The sequence below is a fragment of the Nelumbo nucifera genome, chromosome 5 (genome assembly GCF_055504915.1).
Source record: "Nelumbo nucifera cultivar China Antique chromosome 5, China Antique-T2T, whole genome shotgun sequence".
Classification (NCBI taxonomy): Eukaryota; Viridiplantae; Streptophyta; class Magnoliopsida; order Proteales; family Nelumbonaceae; genus Nelumbo; species Nelumbo nucifera.
In genome coordinates, this window is record NC_142653.1 from 53,136,727 (window position 1) to 53,159,364 (window position 22,638).

General features: G+C 43.6%; 1 protein-coding gene and 1 long non-coding RNA gene across 2 annotated transcripts; both read right to left on the bottom strand.

Annotated features, from left to right (window-relative positions):
- Positions 1–215: 215 nt before the first annotated feature.
- On the bottom strand, positions 216–15,284 carry LOC148791616 (uncharacterized). Its single transcript, XR_016076694.1, has 3 exons — positions 14,648–15,284; positions 2,155–2,300; positions 216–758 (listed from the first exon to the last, which is right to left on the bottom strand). It is a non-coding gene; the product is annotated as an uncharacterized LOC148791616 (long non-coding RNA).
- Positions 15,285–20,694: 5,410 nt separating this feature from the next.
- On the bottom strand, positions 20,695–22,415 carry LOC109114663 (uncharacterized). The gene has a single exon (XM_088887238.1). The coding sequence runs from the start codon at positions 22,001–22,003 to the stop codon at positions 20,852–20,854; it is 1,152 nt and encodes a 383-aa protein (XP_088743364.1). The 5' UTR covers positions 22,004–22,415; the 3' UTR covers positions 20,695–20,851.
- Positions 22,416–22,638: the final 223 nt, after the last annotated feature.

Below are 22,638 nucleotides of genomic sequence, written 5' to 3' on the forward strand. Positions count from 1 at the left end.
AACTTTTGCCACATTAAGTTCCTTTATCAAGTGCAATTCATTCACAACTAATGTCAATTGTTCAATAACTTGCACAAGAATATTTTAATTATTCTTTAAAGTTCTTTTAATTAAAATTTCATGTTAAAGACAAGTATAAGTCTTACCATATCAGACATGAGGCCACTCAATGTATCAGTACATCTCGACCTCCAATCAAACTCCATTTCCCCAACTTGAAAATGGGGTCTCACATTGATGGAGCTTGGACTATAAATGGATGTGTATCCATACAACCATGCTTGCAAAAAAAATAATTCATTTCATTTATGACATGATAGTTAAAATAAAATTGATTCACTAAACTCCTCAACTACCAAATTCCTTATTTGGCTCTTAACCACTCCCAAACCAATTTGTCCTCCACCCTTTTTGGACAGTCTACATAACCTCCCCAATAACGAACTGCAGCTTCCATTTTTGGGACCCAAATTCACAACTTAGCAATTCAATGTCGATTTTGCAATAAGAGCAATGCCTTGCTTTAAAAATGAACTACTCCTTCACTCAGTTTAAAACAGTTGGATTCAGAATCCCATGACTCCACCAGTTGCCGAAGCAGTGCATTCTCTACAACTACATGAAGCACGTTGATGAAATATATAAATGGAGTCATAGCCAGTTCCTCCTTATGCTCATTTCAAAGATTAATCTTTCCTAAAAGATCTTTCAATCTTTCGGTAGAGCACCTACTAGGACATTGTAATGCCACCAAAACCCTACAGGTAAGCATGAGCTAATCATTAGTTTCGCAAGTATGGACACCAAATTGACAACATGATTGCATGCAACAATATAGAAATGGTGTTACATCAATAATGAAATAACCATCATTACCTACTTGCATTGAAACATTGCTATTATGGCCATATCTACCAACAATGCAAGTCAAGGTACTTAGGATTATATCTATTCATATATTCACATTAAATTATCAAATCACACTATAGTATTTACGGAGAAGTACAGATACATCTGATGCAGAATTTTGAATTCCAGCCCCCCTACTACTAGTCCTCTCCCCCCCCCTCCCTCCCCTATAAACCATATCTTGCCCATGAATTTGGCATCAATTCACGGTCAGGATGCATTCCCCCTGTACTATGGAGCTATAAAATTCTGATCTGAGCTAATTGGTCATTCTCCCTAGTATTTATCAATTGTGGAAGCATATCTCGTGTGGAAACCTACTCCAGCCAACCCCCTAATAAGAGTTGTTTACCTCAAATTTTCAAAGACGACAAGTCTGTTCCAAACTGGATAATATTCATTTTTTCCATTGCTTGAGCAGATCTATGGGGACATTATTGGTTAAGAGAGGAGTTAAGTCAAAATATCATGATTTGGTGGAATGATATGCATTTTGATGTTTCGGCAAACTATGTGTTAATAGTCTACATTGATTAAAGTGTAGCACACAAAGCACACAACATCAAATGCCTAAAATAATTGCTGATTTGGATAAGGAAGAGGAAGGTGGAGAGATAAATGGAACACATAAGAAGAGTAGGATGGTAGCTAAGGGGAAATTTCTTTCATTCACTTACCAAGAAGAATCTAAGTGGCGGCAAGGGTCAAGTATAAGATGGCCTAAAGTAGGTGAAAGCAACACTTCATTAATTCAAAACATGGCCAACACAAGAAGTAGAGCGTATTTAAGAACATTTTGCTGATTAAGAAAACAAAAAAGAAGGATTTGGATGAGAAGGAATGACAAAAGTAACTAGATTATTAATGACTAACTACCCCTTACTATAAGGCCCTGTTTCCTGGGTAAGTTCGTTATCTTTTTCACCTATTGCCAATTTTATCCTTTGAGCTTAAGTCCATGTGATACAAATCATACACATTGGGTCCCTTATTTCTACGGTTTCCCCCTTTTCTCCTTTTCTCCTGTAGTTGTAGATGGATTGTCATAAGATTGGGGGTGATGGGATAGAAGCCAACCCAGGAACCATGTAAACAACCATCTCTCACATTTTGTGTTCTCTGAATATAAACATGGATCCTGTATTCTATGGTTCAAGGTTCAGCGATAAAGGAACCAGAACATCATATAGATCTAGCTCTCACGTTTTTCAAACACAAAAAGCTGACATTCTTAAATTTATGTACCATGTAAACAACCAAATCATTTTCCATTCACTAAGTCTCAATCTTGGTATTTTCTTAATAACTAAAGATAACCCCAATATTTGATCAGCATATGGTCAGTAGGCCAAACCCTGTCACACTTCCCTATATAGGCATCGGCTGCAAACCTGTAAGAAAAGGGAAAAAAACATAAATAACTATATTGGTTTTCCTAGTTGCAGAATTTTCAGTTAACAAGCTTAACAAATTCCATCCATATGAAACAAATCAACTTAATAGAAGACAAGGCTTGAAAATTAGGAGCTGAATCAACTCTACTTTTGTGCTTTACTCAAGGAGTGTGATTTTCTTAATACTAGTGAGAAACATAATAACCCTATCTAGAGAAGGTAAAGTTGGAAGTAGAGATTTCTTTGAAATTTTTCTGATAATATGTCAATGGGAATATAAGCTATGTCAATTTAATAGTTTCTTGATGGCATTCCATGATATTGGCACAAAGTTCAAGAAACAAATTGAGTCAAGCCACAGGCACACTCCTTGCCCCTCACACACCAACCCACTTGTCCATGCCCAAGCATTCCCAAACATGAACCTGAAACAATGGAAGCTCATAAAATAAGGTGCAAGTAGTTACTTGCTTTATGAAGAAAATAAGGTGAAAGCTCATAAATTGAGTAGTGAAACCAATGCTTGCATCCAGAATAAGGACTATAGATTTGAACATGATGCCTATAAGTTGAAGAGAATCAAGGTAGTGCCTATTGAGGAGAATAGGATTGTTGAGAAGATTGAAAATATGCCTGACCCAAAAGAAAACTCTGAACTAGACCTGTTTCAGATGTACGAGAATTTCCTGACTGTCTTGTATGAAGGAAATGACCTAAGGATGCAATTCAAACTAGTGGAACATATACGACACTTGCTGAAGGATGATGAGGAATTTTTATGGGAACCAATGGGTTTGTTGAGGCCCTTGTGCGGTTTTGGGGGTTGGTTGTTCATGACCTTAACGAGAAAGCTGTGGAATTTGGAGTTATGCCACTTTTCAACCTTGCCGTTGACAATAACAGGTTTGCACTTGTTCAATAGTTTTCTTGTTTTATTCAAATATCTACGTTGGCCCTTATCCATCTCATTACACACACACACAACAGCATGGCAATTGTGAATTGCACCATATCACAGTGAAATGGTTTTGTGTTTTCTTTGCTGTTCTCCTTGTCATTTTGCTTCCTGGTATATACACTATTTTAATGGATTTTAGTAGTAAAATGGATTGAAAAAATGGGATTTCCAGTTATTCTTCTCCCCTCCCGTACTCTTAGTAACTTGTTCTATCATGATAGGGATGAATCTGCTTTGGCTATTAGGAAGGACATGACCAAATCCCAGTTCAACCTGTGCAAAAGCTCTCAAATTGGATACCCAAGCTTCGTACATGCTTTTAGGTCAATATGCTGTGAGCATCTCTTAATAAAAAAAAAGACAATGATTTCATGTTCTATTTACCAAATAGATCAATTTCGTTTTAATTTTCTTTATGTAATCAAACATGAAAATTGTTTTTGTACAACCAAACAGAAATGTTACCTCAAGATCATTTCTTAAACAAGGAGAAGTTAGAGTTGTTTTCGGTGTTTAAGAAAAGTTCTTTTTAAACACTTTCTGCAAAATGAATAAGCCATTCTTCTTAAACAATTACTGTAAGAATACAAAGTTTTTCTTTTAGTGGGATGTGTGCATAATTTTTCTCTTCTTGGGGGAACTAGATGAAATTTCATGTTTCATGTTGTCCATCTTCCTCCTAAAAAAAATCATGTTTCATGTTGTCCATCCCATTTTGCATTAGTTTATTACTTTTGTTATTTAACTAACCATTTAAATTAATTTTGTTATTTCGTTCTATTCATATTTCCCATTTTTATTATCTACCTCTTTATTATTTTACTTTTATCATTATTTTTCTTATTTTTTGGATTATTGGGTTGCTTTACTCAATTTAGGAAACTAATCACCACATCTCCATAATTTTTTCCCCAACTTATGTTTAGAGAATTCAATTAATATTGAAAGAAGTTTGGCTGTTCAACAATCCCAACCCTTAACAGTAAGTCCATATTCCCCCTATGGTCCATGCAACATCAATAGTTTTAACATCAAAACTGATGGTGCGTAATCTGGCCGGTCCTAGCTGTCAATGACCTTGCCTCTAAACGGAGCTACAGGGAACTTGAAACGGAGAACATGAGGAAACTCTGGGGGGAACCCGGTGAGATTGCTCCGAAGCTCAAGTTAGTATTCTCTCAAAGGCAAGATAAAACCAGATGGCGCAAAGTTCACATACCTTGCTCTTGGGGCGTAGGGAGTCTTTTATAACCACCTTGCGCACTCACTCCTAAGCTTCTGTCAGGTTGGGTATGATTATCTCTACGCTCCTGCCAGTTCGGGTGTCATCACCTCTGCTGGACAGAACCACCACTGCTCTCTTTGTCGGAGCCGTCTCTACAACTGGAGATGGCGATGGCAGGTGGCCGTTGAAGTGCGGCTGTCAAGCGTCAGATCCCAAGTCAGTCAGGTGCGCCGCCCTTGGATACGGACTTCCTCGGTGTCAAGTATGGTACGATTGTTTAGTTCGGCGTCCTGGAGGCGAAGTGCTGGAGTGGTGAGCGAGGTGAAGTCTTGAGTTCGGATAGAGGAGTGTCCCGAACTGCCATGGGGCAGGCCAGTTCGGGTCGTTGCCTTGTGTGAGGCTCGGGGCCTAAGGGAGAGCTCGGGCTCCTTGCGGGGACTTCGGGATCCTTGTAGGGAGTTCGGGCTCCTAGTAGGGAGTTCGGACTGCTGGTTCCTCCTTTCGGTGCTTGCGCCTTGGGCGCGCTGTTGTGCCGAGATGTTGCCTTTGCCACGTGTTGAGTGATTACGAGGTCGGGCCAAATCTTCCTTCATCAATTGCCCCCCACTCCTCGCGCTAAGGGACTTGGCCTGGCCCGGGGAGTTTGTGAGGTGGCAGGTGGATTTGTCCTGTACTTCGAACTTGTTTGGCTGGTGACGCGAAGTGCGCGTTTTGTCAAGATTTTTCCAAGTTTTCTCGAAAGCCAAAAAGACGGGAAACGCGCTAATATGTCTATGAACGTTGACGGACGTGATGGCGCGTGCGCTGCTAGGAGACGTGTCAGTGGGCATTTTTTTCAAATTTGAAAAGACACGCCGCTGCCGCCTTTAATGCAGAGAGACGTGCGCTGGCGCTTTTCAGTTTCTGAAAGACGTGCGGCCAATCACGTCTCGGTCTCAGGAGACATGCGGCCAGTCACGTCTCGGTCACTGGAGACGTGCGGTCAGTGCGGCTGCGGACCGTTGGATTGTCTTTGATCCTAGTCATTGGTTCTCGGTTACTGCGGGTATAAATGGTGGGGGATCCCAGTCATTGCCACTATCCCACGTTTTGCTTCTTGAGCTCGCGTCTCAGTTTCAGTTCGCGTCTCAGCTTCTAGCTCACGTTCACGTTCCCGTAGTCCGTTTGCTTCTTTCCGGGTGAGTACTTTCCTGTAATCCTTATTCTCCTTCCAATGTCTAGCTCGGATAGCTCAGACAGTTCTTCAAGGGGGTCAGATGCAGGTTCTACGAACCGAGCTGCAGCCTTCAACAGTCCTAGTGACCCTGAGGTAGAACTCAAGGAAGAGTTCGAACCCGTAGGTCGAGTTGCCTCGGGTAGTTTGGCGTCCTCCTCTTGTCGAGGTCGGATGTTGGACAAGTTTGGGCCTTCGACCATGACTCTCGAGGGACTTCATTCCCTTATCACCCAGTTCAACTTGCCTAGGGAGTATACCTACTTCATACCTTCAGACAGTTTCTCTTGGGAACACGGTCCTGATGAGATCGTGATATTCCGGGAGCAGCTCGCTGCTGGGTTGCGCCTTCCTTTCCACCCCCTCATTGTCAAGGTAATGAACCACTTCGGTGTTACAGTCGGCCAGCTTCACCCGAACTCTATTCATAACTTGGTGGGGACAATCTCCCTATTTTGCGAACAGGTCTTGCCTTTAGACTTGGAGATCTTCTCCTCCATTTTTATGCTTAAGAAGCAAGCGGGTCCCCTTCCTGGGCGTAGGCGGGCGTATTACCTGTCTCCTCGCCCGGGTTTTAAGCTTCTACACGAACTTCGCAACAAGGTCCTGGCATGGAAACAGGACTACTTCGGGGTGCGAAGTGAATTGGGGTGGCCGTTCCAAACCGGGTGGGGAATGGCTGCCCCTGACGCCGGTGTTACGCTTGATAAGGAGACGGCGAAGGGCCTCCGGCAATGGGCACGGCTTGGGCTAAAATGCCATCAGTATCTGATGGAGGCCAAGCTCATTGCGGCCGGTCTGAGTTCGGGTAGGTTCCTTACTCAGAGGTTTTTTGTTTTGCTCTGTTCTTTCATTTTTTCTGATGCCGAACTCTTTTTGCAAGTGTGATGGATTCAGAAAGGACTCGTGGTGGGCACCTGTTTCAAGGAATGAAGAGGAGGAAGCGAGTCGCCAAATGAACTCGTGCCGAGCTGCCCCGAGATGCGGAGCCCGAGGTACCTGACTACCCATTAGGGGATCCGCCCAGGGAGCCTGAGATGGCTCCTCCAATGCAAGAAGCGGCAGGGGCCCCTTATGCCAAGACTACTTACACGGGTGCTCCCGCTTACTCTGGGTCTACTTATACGCGAGCTGGGCCCTCAGGCTCGGGAGCCCAAGGGGAATTCAGGAGCATGTTGTCGCCGAACCATGCTCTTTAGAAGAGTAGGGAGGCCATTTACCCTGAGGAGGTCACGGCGTGGACCGATCTTCCTTTGAACCATGTGGTCTGTCGTGTTGCCACTCATGCCATGGTGGTAAGTCAGATTTCTTGTCGGGCTCTTTGCTCTTATCCCTCTTGTTGTCGTTCTTTTAATCACTTGTTCTTTCCTTTTTGTAGGTGAACTCTTCTATCCATGCCTTGGCGGCCCAGGTGGAAAGGAGCTCGAGGCAGGCGTGAGCTGCCGAAGAGGCTTTTCGTGCCGCTGAGGTGACTTCCCGAGTTGCTGAGGCAGCTGCTCGCACTGCTGAGGCGGCTGCTCACGTAGCACAGACCAGGCAGGCGAGGTCTCAGAGAGATGCCGAGGCCATGGGAGTTGTGGTGAAGCACCTGGCGGACCTGAGGCTGGGTTTGCAGCATCAGGTTGAATACCTTCAGGAGGATATTAGGGAGAGGACGCAGATCTTTTCTCAAGGCATCGAAGATGCCAAGAAGAAGGTCATCGATGAGTACATCACCTCGCCGTGCTTCGATGACCTGATGGTGGACTCGTACAGAAGGGGTTTTAAACTAAGCCGGTGGATGATCCGGAATACGTACCCCGAGCTCGACATTAGTGCCATATCCACTTCACGCATTATTCAAGAGATGGCCAACACCGCTGATGGTGAGCCGGATTCCAAGGTGAGGCAGGACCTTCGGGTGTTGTTGAAGTGCCTTCTGATGATGAAGAAGTAGCTCCGAGCCTATGGAATGTATTTTTTTTTTGAAATGTACACAGTATTTTGCAATGAAATGATTTTCTTTTGATTTTTGGTCGCTCTTTCCTCCGAATTGGCTGTATCGCCGAACTGACCATATGTCGATGCTCCTATTAGTTCGTTGTTGGCGCTTTGCCTGAGCTTTTAGTTTGCATCTTTGGCCTTTGTTCGTCCATGCCGAGGTCCTTGTTAGTTCGGCGTCCTTGCCCTTTGGCTCTGGTAGTGACTTAATCTACTTCGCTTGGTGATCTATAGGTAGTATCTTCTCAAGTTAACGACGTTCCAAGCTCGGGGTACTTGTTTTCCCTCTAAAGTTTCGAGCTCGTATGCCCCCCCAAGCGCTCTCTTTACTCGGTAGGGCCCTTCCCATTCGGTCCAAGTTTGCCCACGCCGGGCTCGGGTGCTATGATCTTACGGAGAACCAGGTCGCCAACGCGGAAGTTTCGCTTTTTTACTCTAGCGTTGTAGTACCGAGCTACCTTTTACTGGTAAGCTGCGGTCCGGATGTACGCAAGGTCTCTTACCTCGTCCAGTAGGTCGAGGTTGGTGCATAACTCATCTTTGTTTGTTTGATCGTCGTATGCTTCTAGTCGTAGTGTAGGTATTTCGATCTCCGTCGGGATTACCGCTTTAGTGCCGTAGGTGAGGTTAAAGGGGGTTTCTCCTGTGGCACTTTTTTCCGTGGTTCAGTGAGCCCATAGAACACTTGGTAGCTCGTCAGCCCACAACCCCTTAGCTCTGTTCATTACTTCTGTCTGAGCGTTTGCCTGCGGGTGTGCGACCGATGTGAAATTTTGCCGGATTCCCATATCTTGGCACCATTCCTGAAACTTGATATCCTCGAACTGCTTGCCATTGTCGGAGATCAGTGCCTGAGGTAACCCGAAGCGGCATACTATGTTCTTCCAAAAGAAGTTCTACACGTTTCGGGCTGTAACTGTTGCCAGAGGTTCAGTTTCTATTCACTTTGTGAAATAATCTACCGCTACCAATAGGAACTTCCTCCCACCTATTGCTGTCGGGAATGGCCCCAGGAGGTCGATGCCCCATTGCGCAAAGGGCCATGGACTGGTGAGGTACTTGAGGTCGGTGGTGGATTGATGGTGGATATTGGCATGCTTTTGACATTTGTCACATTTTCTGACGAGCTCAACGAGCTCTGCCGTCATCGTTGGCCAGTAGTACCCTTGTCGAAGTGCCTTTTGGGCGAGGGCTCTGCCCCCAAGTGTCCGCCGCACAGACCTTCATGAATGTCACGGAGTACGAGCTCGACTTCAGCAGGTCACAAGCAACGCAAGTAGGGGAGCGTGTAGGACCGTCAGTACAGCCGTTCGTCTATTATGACGTATTTGGCTGCCTGGCGCTGCGCTCTCCTAGCTGCATTGCAGTCCGTAGGGAGGGTTCCGTCCAGCAAGAAGCTCGCGAGTGGGTCGATCCATCTTGGCTCTGCTTCAAGGACGGGAGCGACCTCCTCTGCCCCACCGAGAATGCTAGGCCGAGGTAAGTCCTCTATGTACACGGTTCTCATGGTGTTGCGACTCGTGCTAGCTAACTGGGATAGGGCGTCGACCTCAGTGTTCTCTAACCTCGGGATTTGCCTGATGAAGTGTGACTGGAAGTTGAGTAGAGCCTCCTTTAATTTTGCCAAATATGCGATCATAGTGAGCTCGCGTGCTTTGTATTCGCCCGTAACCTGGTTGACCACGAGCTGGGAATCGCTGCAGATAACTATGTGTTTTGCTTTTACTTTTTGCGCTAGGTTCAGCTTGGCTATCAGTGCCTCGTACTCCGCCTCATCGTTGGATGCCATGAACTCAAAGCGTAATGCGTATTCCAATTTCGTGCCACCTGGGCCACGCAGCACTATTCCAGCCCTGCTGCCCTACTGGTTCGAGGAGCCATATACGTGAAGGATCCAGGGCTCCTCATCCCAGTTTGCGTTTAGTCTAACCAGGAGAGATGCCACACTAGCTGCTACTTCACGGGGTTCAGACTCTATTGGCTTGGGAGCTTCGGTCTCACCCGAACTAGGGATCTCGGGCTCAATCGGCCTAGGAACTTCGAGGCTGAATGTGCACCCGGCGATAAAATCTGCTAAGGCTTGGACCTTAATAGCAGTTCACGGCTTATACTGGAGGTCGTACTCACTGAGCTCGATGGCCCACTTCGTTAGCCGACCAGAAACCTCGGGCTTAAGTAAGACTTGCCTCAGAGGTTTGTTAGTCAAGACGATGACAGTGTGGGCCTGGAAATATGGGCGGAGTTTCCGATCTGCAATTACCAGTGCGTATGCTAGCTTTTCTATCTGCGGGTATCTCGTCTCTACTCCCTGCAGAATTTTACTAACATAATAGATGGGTCGTTGGACCCGATCTACTTCTTTTATTAGTACCGAACTGACTACCTCGTCGCTTGCCGAGAGGTATAGTTCCAAGACCTCGCCCTCCTCGGGTCGAGCTAAGATCGGCACACTAGCGAGGTAGTTTTTTAGCTCGTCGAACGCGAGCTGGCAGTCTTGGGTCCATTCGAACCCTTTGCCTTTGATTGCTTTAAAGAAAGGCAGGTAGTAGTCTGCCGATTTGGACATGAAGCGGCTTAGAGCGGCTATGCGGCCGTTTAGCCTCTGAACTTCTTTTACTTTTCTGGGTGGTCTCATATCTAGGATGGCCTTTATCTTGTCCGGGTTGGCCTCAATACCGCGCCGGTTGACAATGTACCCTAGGAACTTACCCGAGGTGACACCGAAGACACTTGTTTGGGTTCAGTTTCATGTTAAATCGACGCAGAATTTGGAAGACAGAATCTAAGTCTTGTATTAATTTCTGTGAAAACTGCGTCTTGACGACCATGTCGTCTACATAACATTCTATTTCCATGCCAATTAAGGGCCGAAACAGCTTATTTACAAGTCTTTGGAAGGTCACCCCAGCATTTTTCAATCCGAAGGGCATGAACTTGTAGCAGTATAGGCCGAATTTGATTATGAAGCTGGTTTTTTCCTCATCGGACTGGTCCATCCTGATTTGGTTGTAGCCCGAGTAGGCGTCCAAGAAGCTTAGCAACTCTTATCCCGAGGTCGCATCCACTAGGTGGTCAATCCTGAGGAGGGGGAAGCAATCTTTCGGGCAAGCTCGGTTCAGGTCGGTGTAGTCGACGCACATGCGCCACTTGCTGTTTGCCTTTTTCACCAACATGGGTTGGCTACCCAGCTCGGGTAATGAACTTCCCTTATGAAGTCTGCTGCGAGGAGCTTTTCGACCTCCTCGTCGACTGCCCTCCAGCGCTCTGGGGCTAAGTTGTGTTTCTTCTGTCTAATGGGTCTGACTACAGGGTCAGTATTAAGTTTGTGAGTTATAAGGCTGGGGTCAATACCGGGCATATCGACCGCGGACCATGCAAAAATATCTAAATTTTGAAGTAAAAAATTCACCAGTTCGGTTCGTAGAGGTTCCTTGATGGAAGCACCGATCTGTAGTGTGCGAGTTGGGTCCATGGCCGAAGTCAGGATCGCGACCGTTTCCTCTATGGGCGAAGCTCGTTCCTCGCCTTGCTCCGTAGGCCGCTCCAGTTCAAGGTCATCGGCCGCCTTGGTTTTTCCCTTCAGGGCGGCAACATAACACTTGCGAGACTCAAGCTGATTGCCCCGCGCTACCCCCACACCAAAGTCTGTAGGGAACTTCATTGCCAAATAATAGGTGGAGACCACTGCCCGTAGGATATGCATAATTGGCCGCCCTATTATGGCATTGTATGGGGAGGGGGTCGTGACCACCAGGAAATCATGGTTGAGTCTGACCGCACAAGGCCATGTGTCGACTTCCACAGGTACTGTTATTTTCCCGAGGGGCCTGACTTCCTCTCCACTGAAGCCCACTAGAGGGGTGTTTGCGGGCTTCAGCTCGCTTCTCTGCAATTGTAGCTGGTCAAATGCCGACTTGAAGAGGATGTCCGCCGAACTACCTGAATCCACAAGTACGCGCCTGACTTCGAAGTCGCTGATCCTTAGTTTTATGACAAGCGCGTCATCGTGGGGGTAGTGGACACCTCGCGCGTCGTCTTCCATGAAGAAGATTGGTTCTTCTGTCTTTGGCCTCTTTGGAGGGTTCTGCTCTTCTCGGGTTGCATCGCGAACTGACATCCGGGCCGCCGCCGAAGTACAACCTACTACCACCGAACCTCCCACTATTATGTGGATGGTTCCCCGAACTGGCCTCTCTTCTGGAGGCTGTCTTTGTGATGGTTCGGCTGGCCTGGTGCTGGATTCCGGAGTATCCTTACTGTGCTCCCCTTGCCGGCCTGTCTTATTATTATTATTATTATGCTGTACAAAATTTCTCAAGTATCCGCGACGGATGAGTCCCTCTATCTCGTCCTGGAGATTATTACATTGTTCGGTACTATGACTGTGATCTCTATGGAAACTACAGTATAAATTTTTATTTCTTTCGTTTGGGTTCCCCTTTAGGCGAGGTGGCCATTTGACGTATGGGGCGTCTTTGATCGTCATCAAGATCCCAATCCGCCTTGTGTTTAAGGGTTTCGCCTCCCGGGCCGGGTTTCTTCTGTCAACTGGGTTGGAGGGCTCGCCTTCTCTTTTCCTTTTCTCGACCCCGCCTTCGGTCCTTTGGTTGATCTCTTCCTCTGTTCTCATGAACTTGTCCGCGAGCTTGAGGAATTCGGCCACGATTGCGGGTTGGTTGGCTACCATGTGCCATTTGAACTCCTTGTGCGTTACTCCTCTCTTGGCCGCCGCGAGCTGTACCGCGGGGTCCAGTCGCGGTATCTGCAAGCACACATCATTGAACTGCTTGATGTAGCCCCGGATGGACTCTCCTTCCCTCTAAACCACTCCGAAGATGCTTTCCTCGGTTCTGGGGCACCGCTTGCTAGTAACGAAGTGTGCGGTGAAAACCTACACGAACTGGGTCCAACTTCTTATTGACTCGGGGGCTAGGTTCCTGTACCAAGTGCAGGCCACCCCCTTGAAAGTGTTGGTGAAGGCCACGCACATGCACGACTCACTGGCCCTTGCCAGGTGCATTTGGGATTGGAAGGCATCGACGTGGTCGCTAGGGTCGAAGGACCCATCATACTTGTCCAAGGGGGGGAGTTTGAAGTCTCTGGGCATGGGGACTGCAAGGAGTTCTGATGAGAGTGGGGAAGGAACTGAGAGAATAGGGGCAGCCTTTACCTCGTCCAAGCTTGTCTCTTCTTTACCTCTGAGCTCGGGCAGGACACGGGTGGCAGTTCGGCAACTTCGCCGGCGCCTTCGTTGTTGAGTGGGCCTGGTACTGGCGCTGCTGGCCTTTGTGTTGCCAAGCTCGATGGGCCCGGAATGTTGGTAGTTTGCTGCTAGGGCGCTGAATCGGTTCTCTGTGAGCGGGAACTCAGGCTTGGAGCGCCGAGGTGTTGACTTTGCGGGCGAGGTTCCCGACCCGCCTGCGAGCTACGAGGCGGGGGTGATTTTTCTTTCCTTTCGACCTGGGGATTAGGCCTGGCTGTTAGGGGGTTCTGAAGTTGGGAGGCTTCTCCTCGGTAAGGGCGTCCACCCTGAGGGGAAGCCTTAACCGGCTTCGGAGCAGGGTGCCGAGGTGGAAGTAGTGATTGGTGCTGCTGGAGTTGATGCTGCTGGAATTGTTGCATTTGAGCTTGCATTGCCCGCATGCATTGCATCAGGTTGTCAAACTAGTTCTGGATGGTCGCCAGGGGGACAGCAGTTGGTTCAATAAAGGTTGTTTCGATAGGGAGTGGAAGGGGGATGTTCATGGTGGGAAGGTTTACGGGTGCCACTGTTCGCGACGCGTTCAGGCTGGGGGTCCCATCCACCGGAAGGGGAATGGTGAACTGTCCGATGCACACTACGGGGACTTGAAGTTGTTCCCCGGTGGTGTTCATCTCTGCGCCACGTCCGGCGTTGTTGGAAGAAGCCATGAGTGTTGGGGTTTTCTGGAAAAAGATGGTTATGAGAGTTTTAGAGGGAGGCTTTTAGAAGCGTTCCCACATACGGCGCCAATTGATGGTGCGCAATCCGGCCGGTCCTAGCTGTCAATGACCTTGCCTCTGAACGGAGCTACAGGGAACCTGAAACGGAGAAGATGAGGAAACTCCGGGGGGAACCCGGTGAGATTTCTCTGAAGCTCAAGTTAGTATTCTCTTAAAGGCAAGATAAAACCAGATGGCGCAAAGTTCACATACATTGTTCTGTCAGGTCGGGTATGATTATCTCTACGCTCCTGCCAGTTCGGGTGTCATCACCTCTGCTGGACAGAACCGCCACTCCTCTCTTTGTCGGAGCCGTCTCTGCAACTGGAGATGGCGGTGGCAGGTGGCCGTTGAAGTGCGGCTGTCAAGCGTCAGATCCCAAGTCAGTCAGGTGCGCCGCCTTTGGATACGGACCTCCTCGGTGTCAGGTATGGTACAATTGTTCAGTTCGGCGTCCTGGAGGCGAAGTGCTGGAGTGGTGAGCGAGGTGAAGTCTTGAGTTCGGATAGAGGAGTGTCCCGAACTGCCATGGGGCAGGCCAGTTCGGGTCGTTGCCTTGTGTGAGGCTCGGGGCCTAAGGGAGAGTTCGGGCTCCTTGCAGGGACTTCGGGCTCCTTGTAGGGAGTTCGGGCTCCTAGTAGGGAGTTCGGACTGTTGGTTCCTCCTTTCGGTGCTCGTGCCTTAGGCACGTTGTTGTGTCGCGATGTTGCCTTTGCCACATGTTGAGTGATTACGAGGTCGGGCCAAATCTTCCTTCATCAAAAACAAACATCAAGACAAGTAAAATATAGAAAAACAAATTGTATAATTCTACTGTCAACGATCTAAATCATATAGTGAAGGTCATATGTAGCCAAGAATATCATAAGGAATTGAAGCAAAGCAAGAACAATATTGTTGATATGGATTAATAGATATAGGAGGTTTCAATAGGTTCAAATCAACCATTCAAGGGGATATCTGAGGATCCTTGCATCTCCAATTAAAGTCAGAAGCAAGAATGACACCTGTTTGTTGTCACTTCACAATGGGACGCCCAGATCTATAGCAATGGGATTACAAGTAGCATTCGAATTCTCCTTTTCTTACTCTTTCTTAAACTCTTTGATGTATACAGCAACCAAAAGAGTAGCTCTGAAACTGAAATCGATGATTGGGAATCTTGAAACAGGGGACCGCTCTGAAATCGATGTATAATGCTACGTGAAGTGGATCACTATCGTGAGGATGAAAGGAAAACCATCGGATAGTTGATTTCAGGCGAGATTACTAGATGAAACAGGTGTGGCTATGAAAATAGTAGTGGCTGCTGGATCTAGATTGACAGCGATAGATGTTGAGGATGATGTAGAGAGAGATAGAGGGAGAGAAGAGAAGTGAAAGAAGAGAGAGAGGGAAGAGAATGAGAGAAAGAGAAAGAGTTTGGGGAGGTCATGAAGATGATGAACTCTTTAGCAGTAATGGTGAGTTTTGGAGAAGGAACAGTAGAAGGGGAGAGGCTCTCGAACGGCGAACCTTTTAAGGGCAATTTTGATATTTTCATCTTTTCCCATTTACCCTCCACTCGGGAAACCAAACATACCCAAGTATGAGAAGGGAATTCACAATCCCATTGACCAAACTTTCCACCTTCATTTCACAAAAAACGAACGTGCCCTAAAAGATACTGCATATTGGTAATTAATTAAAGAGGGATGTATTGATGTTTCCTATTAAGTTCCATTAAAAAGCGTCTTATGTTCACAATTTGAATGCCACTTATACTCCATTCATACCAGGAAGAAAGGAGTAGTAGAGATCAGAGACTTTAACCTAGCTTTACTGTTGGAATTGTGTATAAATTACATGCTAAGTGGTTGCCATTATGACTTAAGGTGATGGATCTTCCACTTTATAGATAATTTGCAAACTTAGTATTGTAACAAAGAAGTGACCATACAAAGTTAGTTTCTTCATTACAAACTTGTATTTCAAATACATCTAAAGAACTTGTATTTCAAATACATCCTTCAATCACCCTTTAGACACACACCGAAACTTTCTAGACTTATTTTCTACAACAAAACCAACTCTAATTGTGTCCTTAATCTTTCTTACCACTGCCCTTCATTTCTTGTTATACCCTTTTTCCTTGATGCCATTTTCTTAGTTTGGCTGAAATGGGGAATGCAAAAAACGAAAAAGAAAATTAGGATCACTAATAATAATTTGATAGAATGAAGCACGAATCAAAGTCATGCACATAGACCTGGCATTGCTTTCTTCAATAATAGCAAGCCTCTTACCTTATAATTACCAATTGCTTTCTCATATTTGCGCTCCCTAGGATGATAAGATCTCAGGTTCTGGGATTTACTAGAAAGTGCAATTCCTATTGATTTCAATTTGAAGTTTATCCTCATTGAAAATAGTCTTTTTTTATTGGTAATATTGAAAATATTGAGTCTAGCTAGGTGTAAAGTGTAATTTTATTTGCACTAGTATAAATGCACATGTAATTTTATTTGCAATACTTCTGAGTCATCCACTTAGAATTCTTCATGGGCTTTGTTAATTTCACAAAGACTTCAATTCTGATGAAGATCCCAAGGCTGAGAAAAGGGGCAATAATCATGTTCCTGTCTAGGCCACTAGAAGTTATTGCCAAAAGAATGGGTTTCATTTTCATTATGAGCTATCAGGCCAGGCTTCAACAAATCCATGTACAAAAAAAAAGAAAATAAAGAAAGAAAGAAAGGCATAAGTACTCCAGCGTAACTAACTTTCAACAAAAGAAACCTGTTTCTGTGAAATTAAGTATTAAAAAAAAATACGAAAGAACAATTTGGTTCTCTGAATTCCTTGGGGAGAGCTGGAATTTGAAGATGTCAGCTTACGTGGCTAAATTTGAAGATATCTGAATTATATCCACTGCAAATTAGAGGTAATATTTATGATTCTGAATTTATGAGGTAGAGACTGTAATGTAAAAGAGGAATTACTCTTGTGAAGCTTCACAGGTAAAAGGTGGACATGAAGTTCTTAGCAATGTAAATGGCAAAAGAATTGGACGCTACTTGCCCACTTTTCTTGCTCAACAGAATGGTTGCAGCAACACAAGTGACTATCGAGGACCATATAGTGATTCTAAATGTGTGACTAATTGTGGTCATCCCTCTCAGAGATGGTACCATGTCCCCTGATCTTTTCTTCCGGATGATGAGAACACATTGACCTTGTTTGAAAAGATGGGTGGCAGTCCTTACCTTGTAAACTTCCAGATTATTACTGTTGGGGCAGCATGTACCACTGTGCAAGAGGGAAAGACATTGGAATCTTATGCCAGGGTGGTCGCACCATTTCAGAAATTCAATTTGCCAGCTTTGGTGACTCAGAAGGCACTTGTGGATCTTTTGTCAATGGAACTTGTGATGCCAACAATATTCTGTCTACTGTTCAGAATGCATGTCTTGGAAAGGAGAGCTGTTCTATTGAAGTGTCAAAGAATGCTATCGGAGCTCCCAATTGTGGTGGGAAAATCACCAGGAGACTAGCAGTTGAAGCTCTGTTGGAGATCTTTTTTAACTTTTTTCTTTTAATTCCCAAACAGTTCTTAAGTGTCTGATGTTTCTCTTTTCTTTCAAGTTGTTAAATGGTTTAGTTTATGTTTAAAAAGTTTAGAATATATTTTTCGGAAAAGTACAGATACACCCAATGCAGAAATCTGATTCCCACTGCACAGCTATAAACATTCAAAACGTCCAAAAACCACACCCTATGCACCCATACCTGTCTGTGAATTGACATCAATTCCGAGCTGACAGCTACCCCAAATGTACTTTGAACCTACAAATTCTGACACTGGGGATATTGGTCATTCTCCCTATATTTTTTGATAGAGTGGAGTGTTATTTGAAACAAATCAACACTTGAGCTCTAGTAATATTAATGATAAATTGTACTCTAGGTGCCCTTTCTTTTCTTTCATGTTTAGAACTATGCTCACCCAACCAACTGCAATCCAAATTCCTAACTTCTTGTACATACATGGGTGACACATTCAGTGGTTTGAAACTAGCATACCTAAGTGATCTCATATGCACAAAAAAGGATGAGATTAAATAATTGCAAATCTCCCCTCTTTTAACATCTTCTGTCATATCTAATCTCTCTGTTCTTTTTTTTCTTGAAAAGAATGCAATAGGTTGATGTGTATGCTAATTTTAGTAAGTCAAGCCTTCTGCATTGTAAATCTCGTATGTGAGGCCTATTAAATGATGAATGGTTCAAGTTCTTATATTTATATGAAGGTATGCTTTATGGGAGACTGAAGGTGCAGCTAAAGATCCACCAAATCTGATCCTAGATTTCCCTCTAAAATCAGTGTGCATTGTATAAGCACAACAGATGAAAATTTTGACAAATGTTGCTCATGAAGCATTTTTTTTTTTTTTTTTGAAACAGGTAAAGTAAGAATTTCATTAAGACAAAACATGTACAACAAGGAGCTGTACACAGGGATTTATAAAAACTGCACCAGCAGAGCTAGACCCCCAAACCCTGATTTGCAAAAAGACTCCCAACCGCCAAAAAGCAATTAAAATTTGTCCTTGAAAACATTGTTTCCTGGTTAGCTCATGAAGCATTTTTAGCATGCTGAAATATATTTGTCTGTGACTGTTTAGTGAAATGGTAAAGTCCAGGGTTGACAACTGTGAGCACATGGATTCAAGTCTGAAAGTGGCAACTACGTGCAAAAATTGCCAAATGTTGGGGCCTTTATCCAGTCCACCATTCACTAGATCTTAGATGGCTGGGACCAGCATTGGGTAATGGCCCTTAACATCTTCAAATTCTATCAATCTGGACCATGGTTGTAAAAACAAAATATGTAAATGCTATAGACATTATGTTCAATATATAGTTTCAAAGGTGTATGAGATAATGCACAATAATGGTACTAGGCAGTCAACTAACTCCAACAATCAAGTCATAAAATAAAAGCCAAGAGTCTAAGGCTGCATTTGGGATTCCTTATTTTAATGGCTTATCTCCTTTTTACAGTTAAAATGTCCTTGTGAACACTGAACTTTTAATTGCAAAAAGAAGGTAAGTCCTTAAAATAAGGAATGCCAAATGCAGCCTGAGCACCTCTAATTGAACATTAACCACAGGGCCTTCACATGAAAGACCCCCCAAGAGTAGCTCAACTGCTAACATTCTTATATTCTTCTTCTTTTTTTTTGGCAGATTCATTCTTATATTCTTCCACCACAAGTTCACTAGTGAATAAAATTTCTCAACCCTAATGTTTTTTCCTTTTTGGATTATTAACTAGATGGAGCATATCAAAGAGCTTTATTAAAGTATCAGAAAAATGCATAAATAGAATAGAATCACCTAGTTAGTCATAGATTGAACAAACAAGATCCAATAAGCCAATCAAAGGAAGTCAAATAAAACCAAATAAATAAAGATAAAGCAAGAACAAGAGCCATCCCAGGAGAGATGCTCTGCATTACAACTCTTATTCTTTTAAATCTCTAGCTAAGCTGTCTGCTAGAAACTTCTAGGGAGTTTGGAGATCTCTGAACAAACTGAAAAATGTAGTCACTCTAGATGCTAATTCCTAGCCTCTCTAACATGATAAGAGAACCCAAGGACTGTTGTACTTATCCAGCCAATAACCCTGTTGATTTTTAACAATGGGCAGACTGTAGACTCTGACCAATTGAACTTATATATTTATTTATTTATATTCAGTTTGGATCGTTGTCCTTGCTATGGGGTTCACTAATCCAATACATGCTACTTGGTCCTAGTTTGGACACTCTTGGCACAAACTACAAAGGAAATGGACCATTACTCAATCTTGGTCCTATTATCTAGGGAGTGGTAGACTGGATACATACCTAACCTGTGGTATTTTTTGTACACAGTTACTTCTTTCAAACTCAAACTTGCATTTGCCATTGCACTAAGCAATGGCCCTAAACAATGAAAGAAATTGTATTAGAAAAACCTCACCTTTTTTGTATTTTTAACTCATGCTACTTTCATGGGATCTCTAGACTGATAGTAACTAAAAACCACATCCTACTAGAGAGATCTTACTTTAGTAATATTTTCATGTGCCATTCCCATGTTCTCCTATGACTCTACATTGAAGCTGTGTTTGGATTGTTGCAGAAATGGAAATGAGCAGTGTAAAGGACTTGTTAGATCTACTTCATTGCTACAAGTCAAAAAATTGAGTCTAGAGAATGTGGAGAACAATGGACTTATAGCCATTTTCCATTGATTCAATGAAAAATGAAATGCCTGGGTTGTGGTCATTCCCATTATTCCATTATCCATTGAATCACAGAACCCTTTCTGCTTTTCCATTTGCACATCGCACCATAAAGACAACCTAAGAGAATTATACTACAGAAATGTCATGATTAGGAAAATCCAATTAAAGAAATGTCACCATTTTAATACTATAGGGAATAAACCAATTCCTAATACCTAGATGGCATTTCTAAAGTTCCTAGTCTGCCAAATTGGATCAAAAGCATAGATCAGGACAATGAAAACCACATAAGCAATACCTTTGACTAGCCAAGGAAAAATAAGTGGCCAGAAAGACAGGTGGCACAAACAATGTGGATTTTGATTCTGGCTAGCGAGTGCAGTGGCCCAACCTTTAGACCAGTTAAATCGAGAAAATAAAAGTTAATTATTAAATTGAATATTCAGAAAGTAGCTCAATATTTTGAAAACTGGAATGGACTAACTGGATGAACATGTTTCAATTATAACAAGATGTCAAGCTCCCATGCTGGGTTACCAAAAACCAGGAAAAAAATTGCAGTCTATTCAGGTTGATCTAAGAAAACTGGGAATCAGGACCCTTTTACATTGAGTTTGCTGACTTCTCTAAACCCTCTCATATCTTCTGGTTTCTTCTTTCATGTGTCATGGAAATATGCCAAGTAAATAGCCCATACAGGGGGAATAAAGCAATTATCTTTATGCGCACCAGAAAAAAAAAATCATGAAGCCAAAATGTTAAGAAAAATATCATCAAGTATAGAGAAAGAAAAAAAATCATACCTTCGTTCATTAATCAATTGAATATACTACATTTTAAAATTCAAAACTACTTGGTGAATCAAAAAGATGATCATATTTTACCTTGGAATACACTTGTTAAATCAGTAATCTCATGCTTGTACCTGGTTACAAGCTTATCTCGAAACTATTTTACCTTGGAATACACTTGTTAAATCAGTAATCTCATGTTTGTACCTGGTTACAAACTTATCTCGAAACTTCACATCAGTCATTAGTAATGCACTTCCAAGGGAAATATTCTTTCTCACAAGTCCCTTTGAGAGTAGAACCTGAATAAGAGATATTCTTGGAACTATCCTATTTTCCAAACTAAGGCTAAATATTACTGGATTTCTAGAAAGAACTGAAGGCTTCAGGTTCAATTTATTCATGAAGAAATCCAGCTTAGCCTTGATATCCTCCTCCGAGGTAGATACGCAATTAGGGCTCCTTCTGAACAAGCAAAGTATCTCATCGTCTGACCAACCAAAACTCTTGTAAACTCCAAGTTTAGCATCCCATGTAGCCGTGCTCATCCCTGATTTTATATTTAGGGCTTTGACAAACATTGTGCTTGAGGGATCAAAGCCCATTTCACATATCTCCTTCACAATCTCTGTAAACCGATCGTTGTTCTGAGTTAGTCTACCAGGACACCACATGATCATTTTTGAGATATTGGACTCAGGCACACCATGATCTCGCAATATATCAATTTTGGGTGCCAACGTTCTGAGAACATTAAATTGAAGAATCCAGGAAGCGCTGTTGCGGTGAATGGCCAAGGCGACATTATTGTCTGTGTGAAGTAAAGTCTTGAGAAAGTTCCAAGAAGGAGTGATTTGTTTCTCTAAGCTCCTCGTGAGGATGGCAGGGTCTGAAGTGAGCAACTTAGTGATATTGGGGCCTGATACTCCAACCTGTCTGAAAAACTGAACTTTAGGCTCAATTGATTTTACTGGGTCGGCTAAAAGTAGCAATGGACGCTTAGTGATTACTTTGGCGATCTGGGTTTTGCTGAACCCGTGGGTTTCAAAGAATTTGAGCACAGAATCTGGTTTCTTTTCATCTTCCAAATGAACTTTCTTTGCAACAGAAAGGGCTTTTTCTGATGAGAGTCCACAAATGTTTACTAGGTAAGAAACCGTAAAAGATGAATCCTTTTCAGAATTTGAAATGTGAGAGATGGATTTGAGAAACGGGTTTTGAAGATATCTAAGAATTGGTGTTGAATCCCTTCTTCTGGCGACGTTAATACATAGTCTTCTACGTAAAAAACCAAACATTGTATGAGATTGACTGAAAGAGGAAAAGAAGGATGCGCTGCCGCTTATAGAACTTACAGTTTCGTGGAGTTGGCGCCTGGGAGGATTTTGAATCTTTGATTGAATACTCTCTCTGAAGTCTGAATTCAAATGGGTCTTCGTTCTCTATTCGCAGACGGGTGAGATGTAAGAACCGTTACAGCTTACAACCAGTGACTCAGTGAGAACCCTAAACAATAGACAAACCAAAACACCAGAACCGGCTATACATCACACGGGAACATCGAAATCGAACTTTCAAGGTAGATAAAGTCCAATGCCATTTGGATGTTGGAGGTCCAACCGTCCAGAGCCACTAAGTACTATTTGATAAATAGTTGTGGCCTTATGGGCTTCAATGGGCTTAGAGGCTTGGAGGTAAACCAACCAAGAGCCATATGGATTGAGAATTTGAGATTAAGAGATCAAATTCAACAAAACAAAAGGGTTATTACCTACAGAAATAAGCAATATATGAATGATGTCTCTATGACAAGGGATCGGAGATACTTTTTTTAAGAAAGAAACGGATAAAGTTTTTTTTTTTTTTTTTTTTTTGTAAAAGAGGAATGCATTAATTATAAAACCAGTACATGGAGCTTGCTAGATGGGGTTTG

Coding starts and splice junctions, on each gene's coding strand:
- LOC109114663 (XM_088887238.1), bottom strand. CDS start 22,003: ATGTTTGGTTTTTTACGTAGAAGACTATGTATTAACGTCGCCAGAAGA.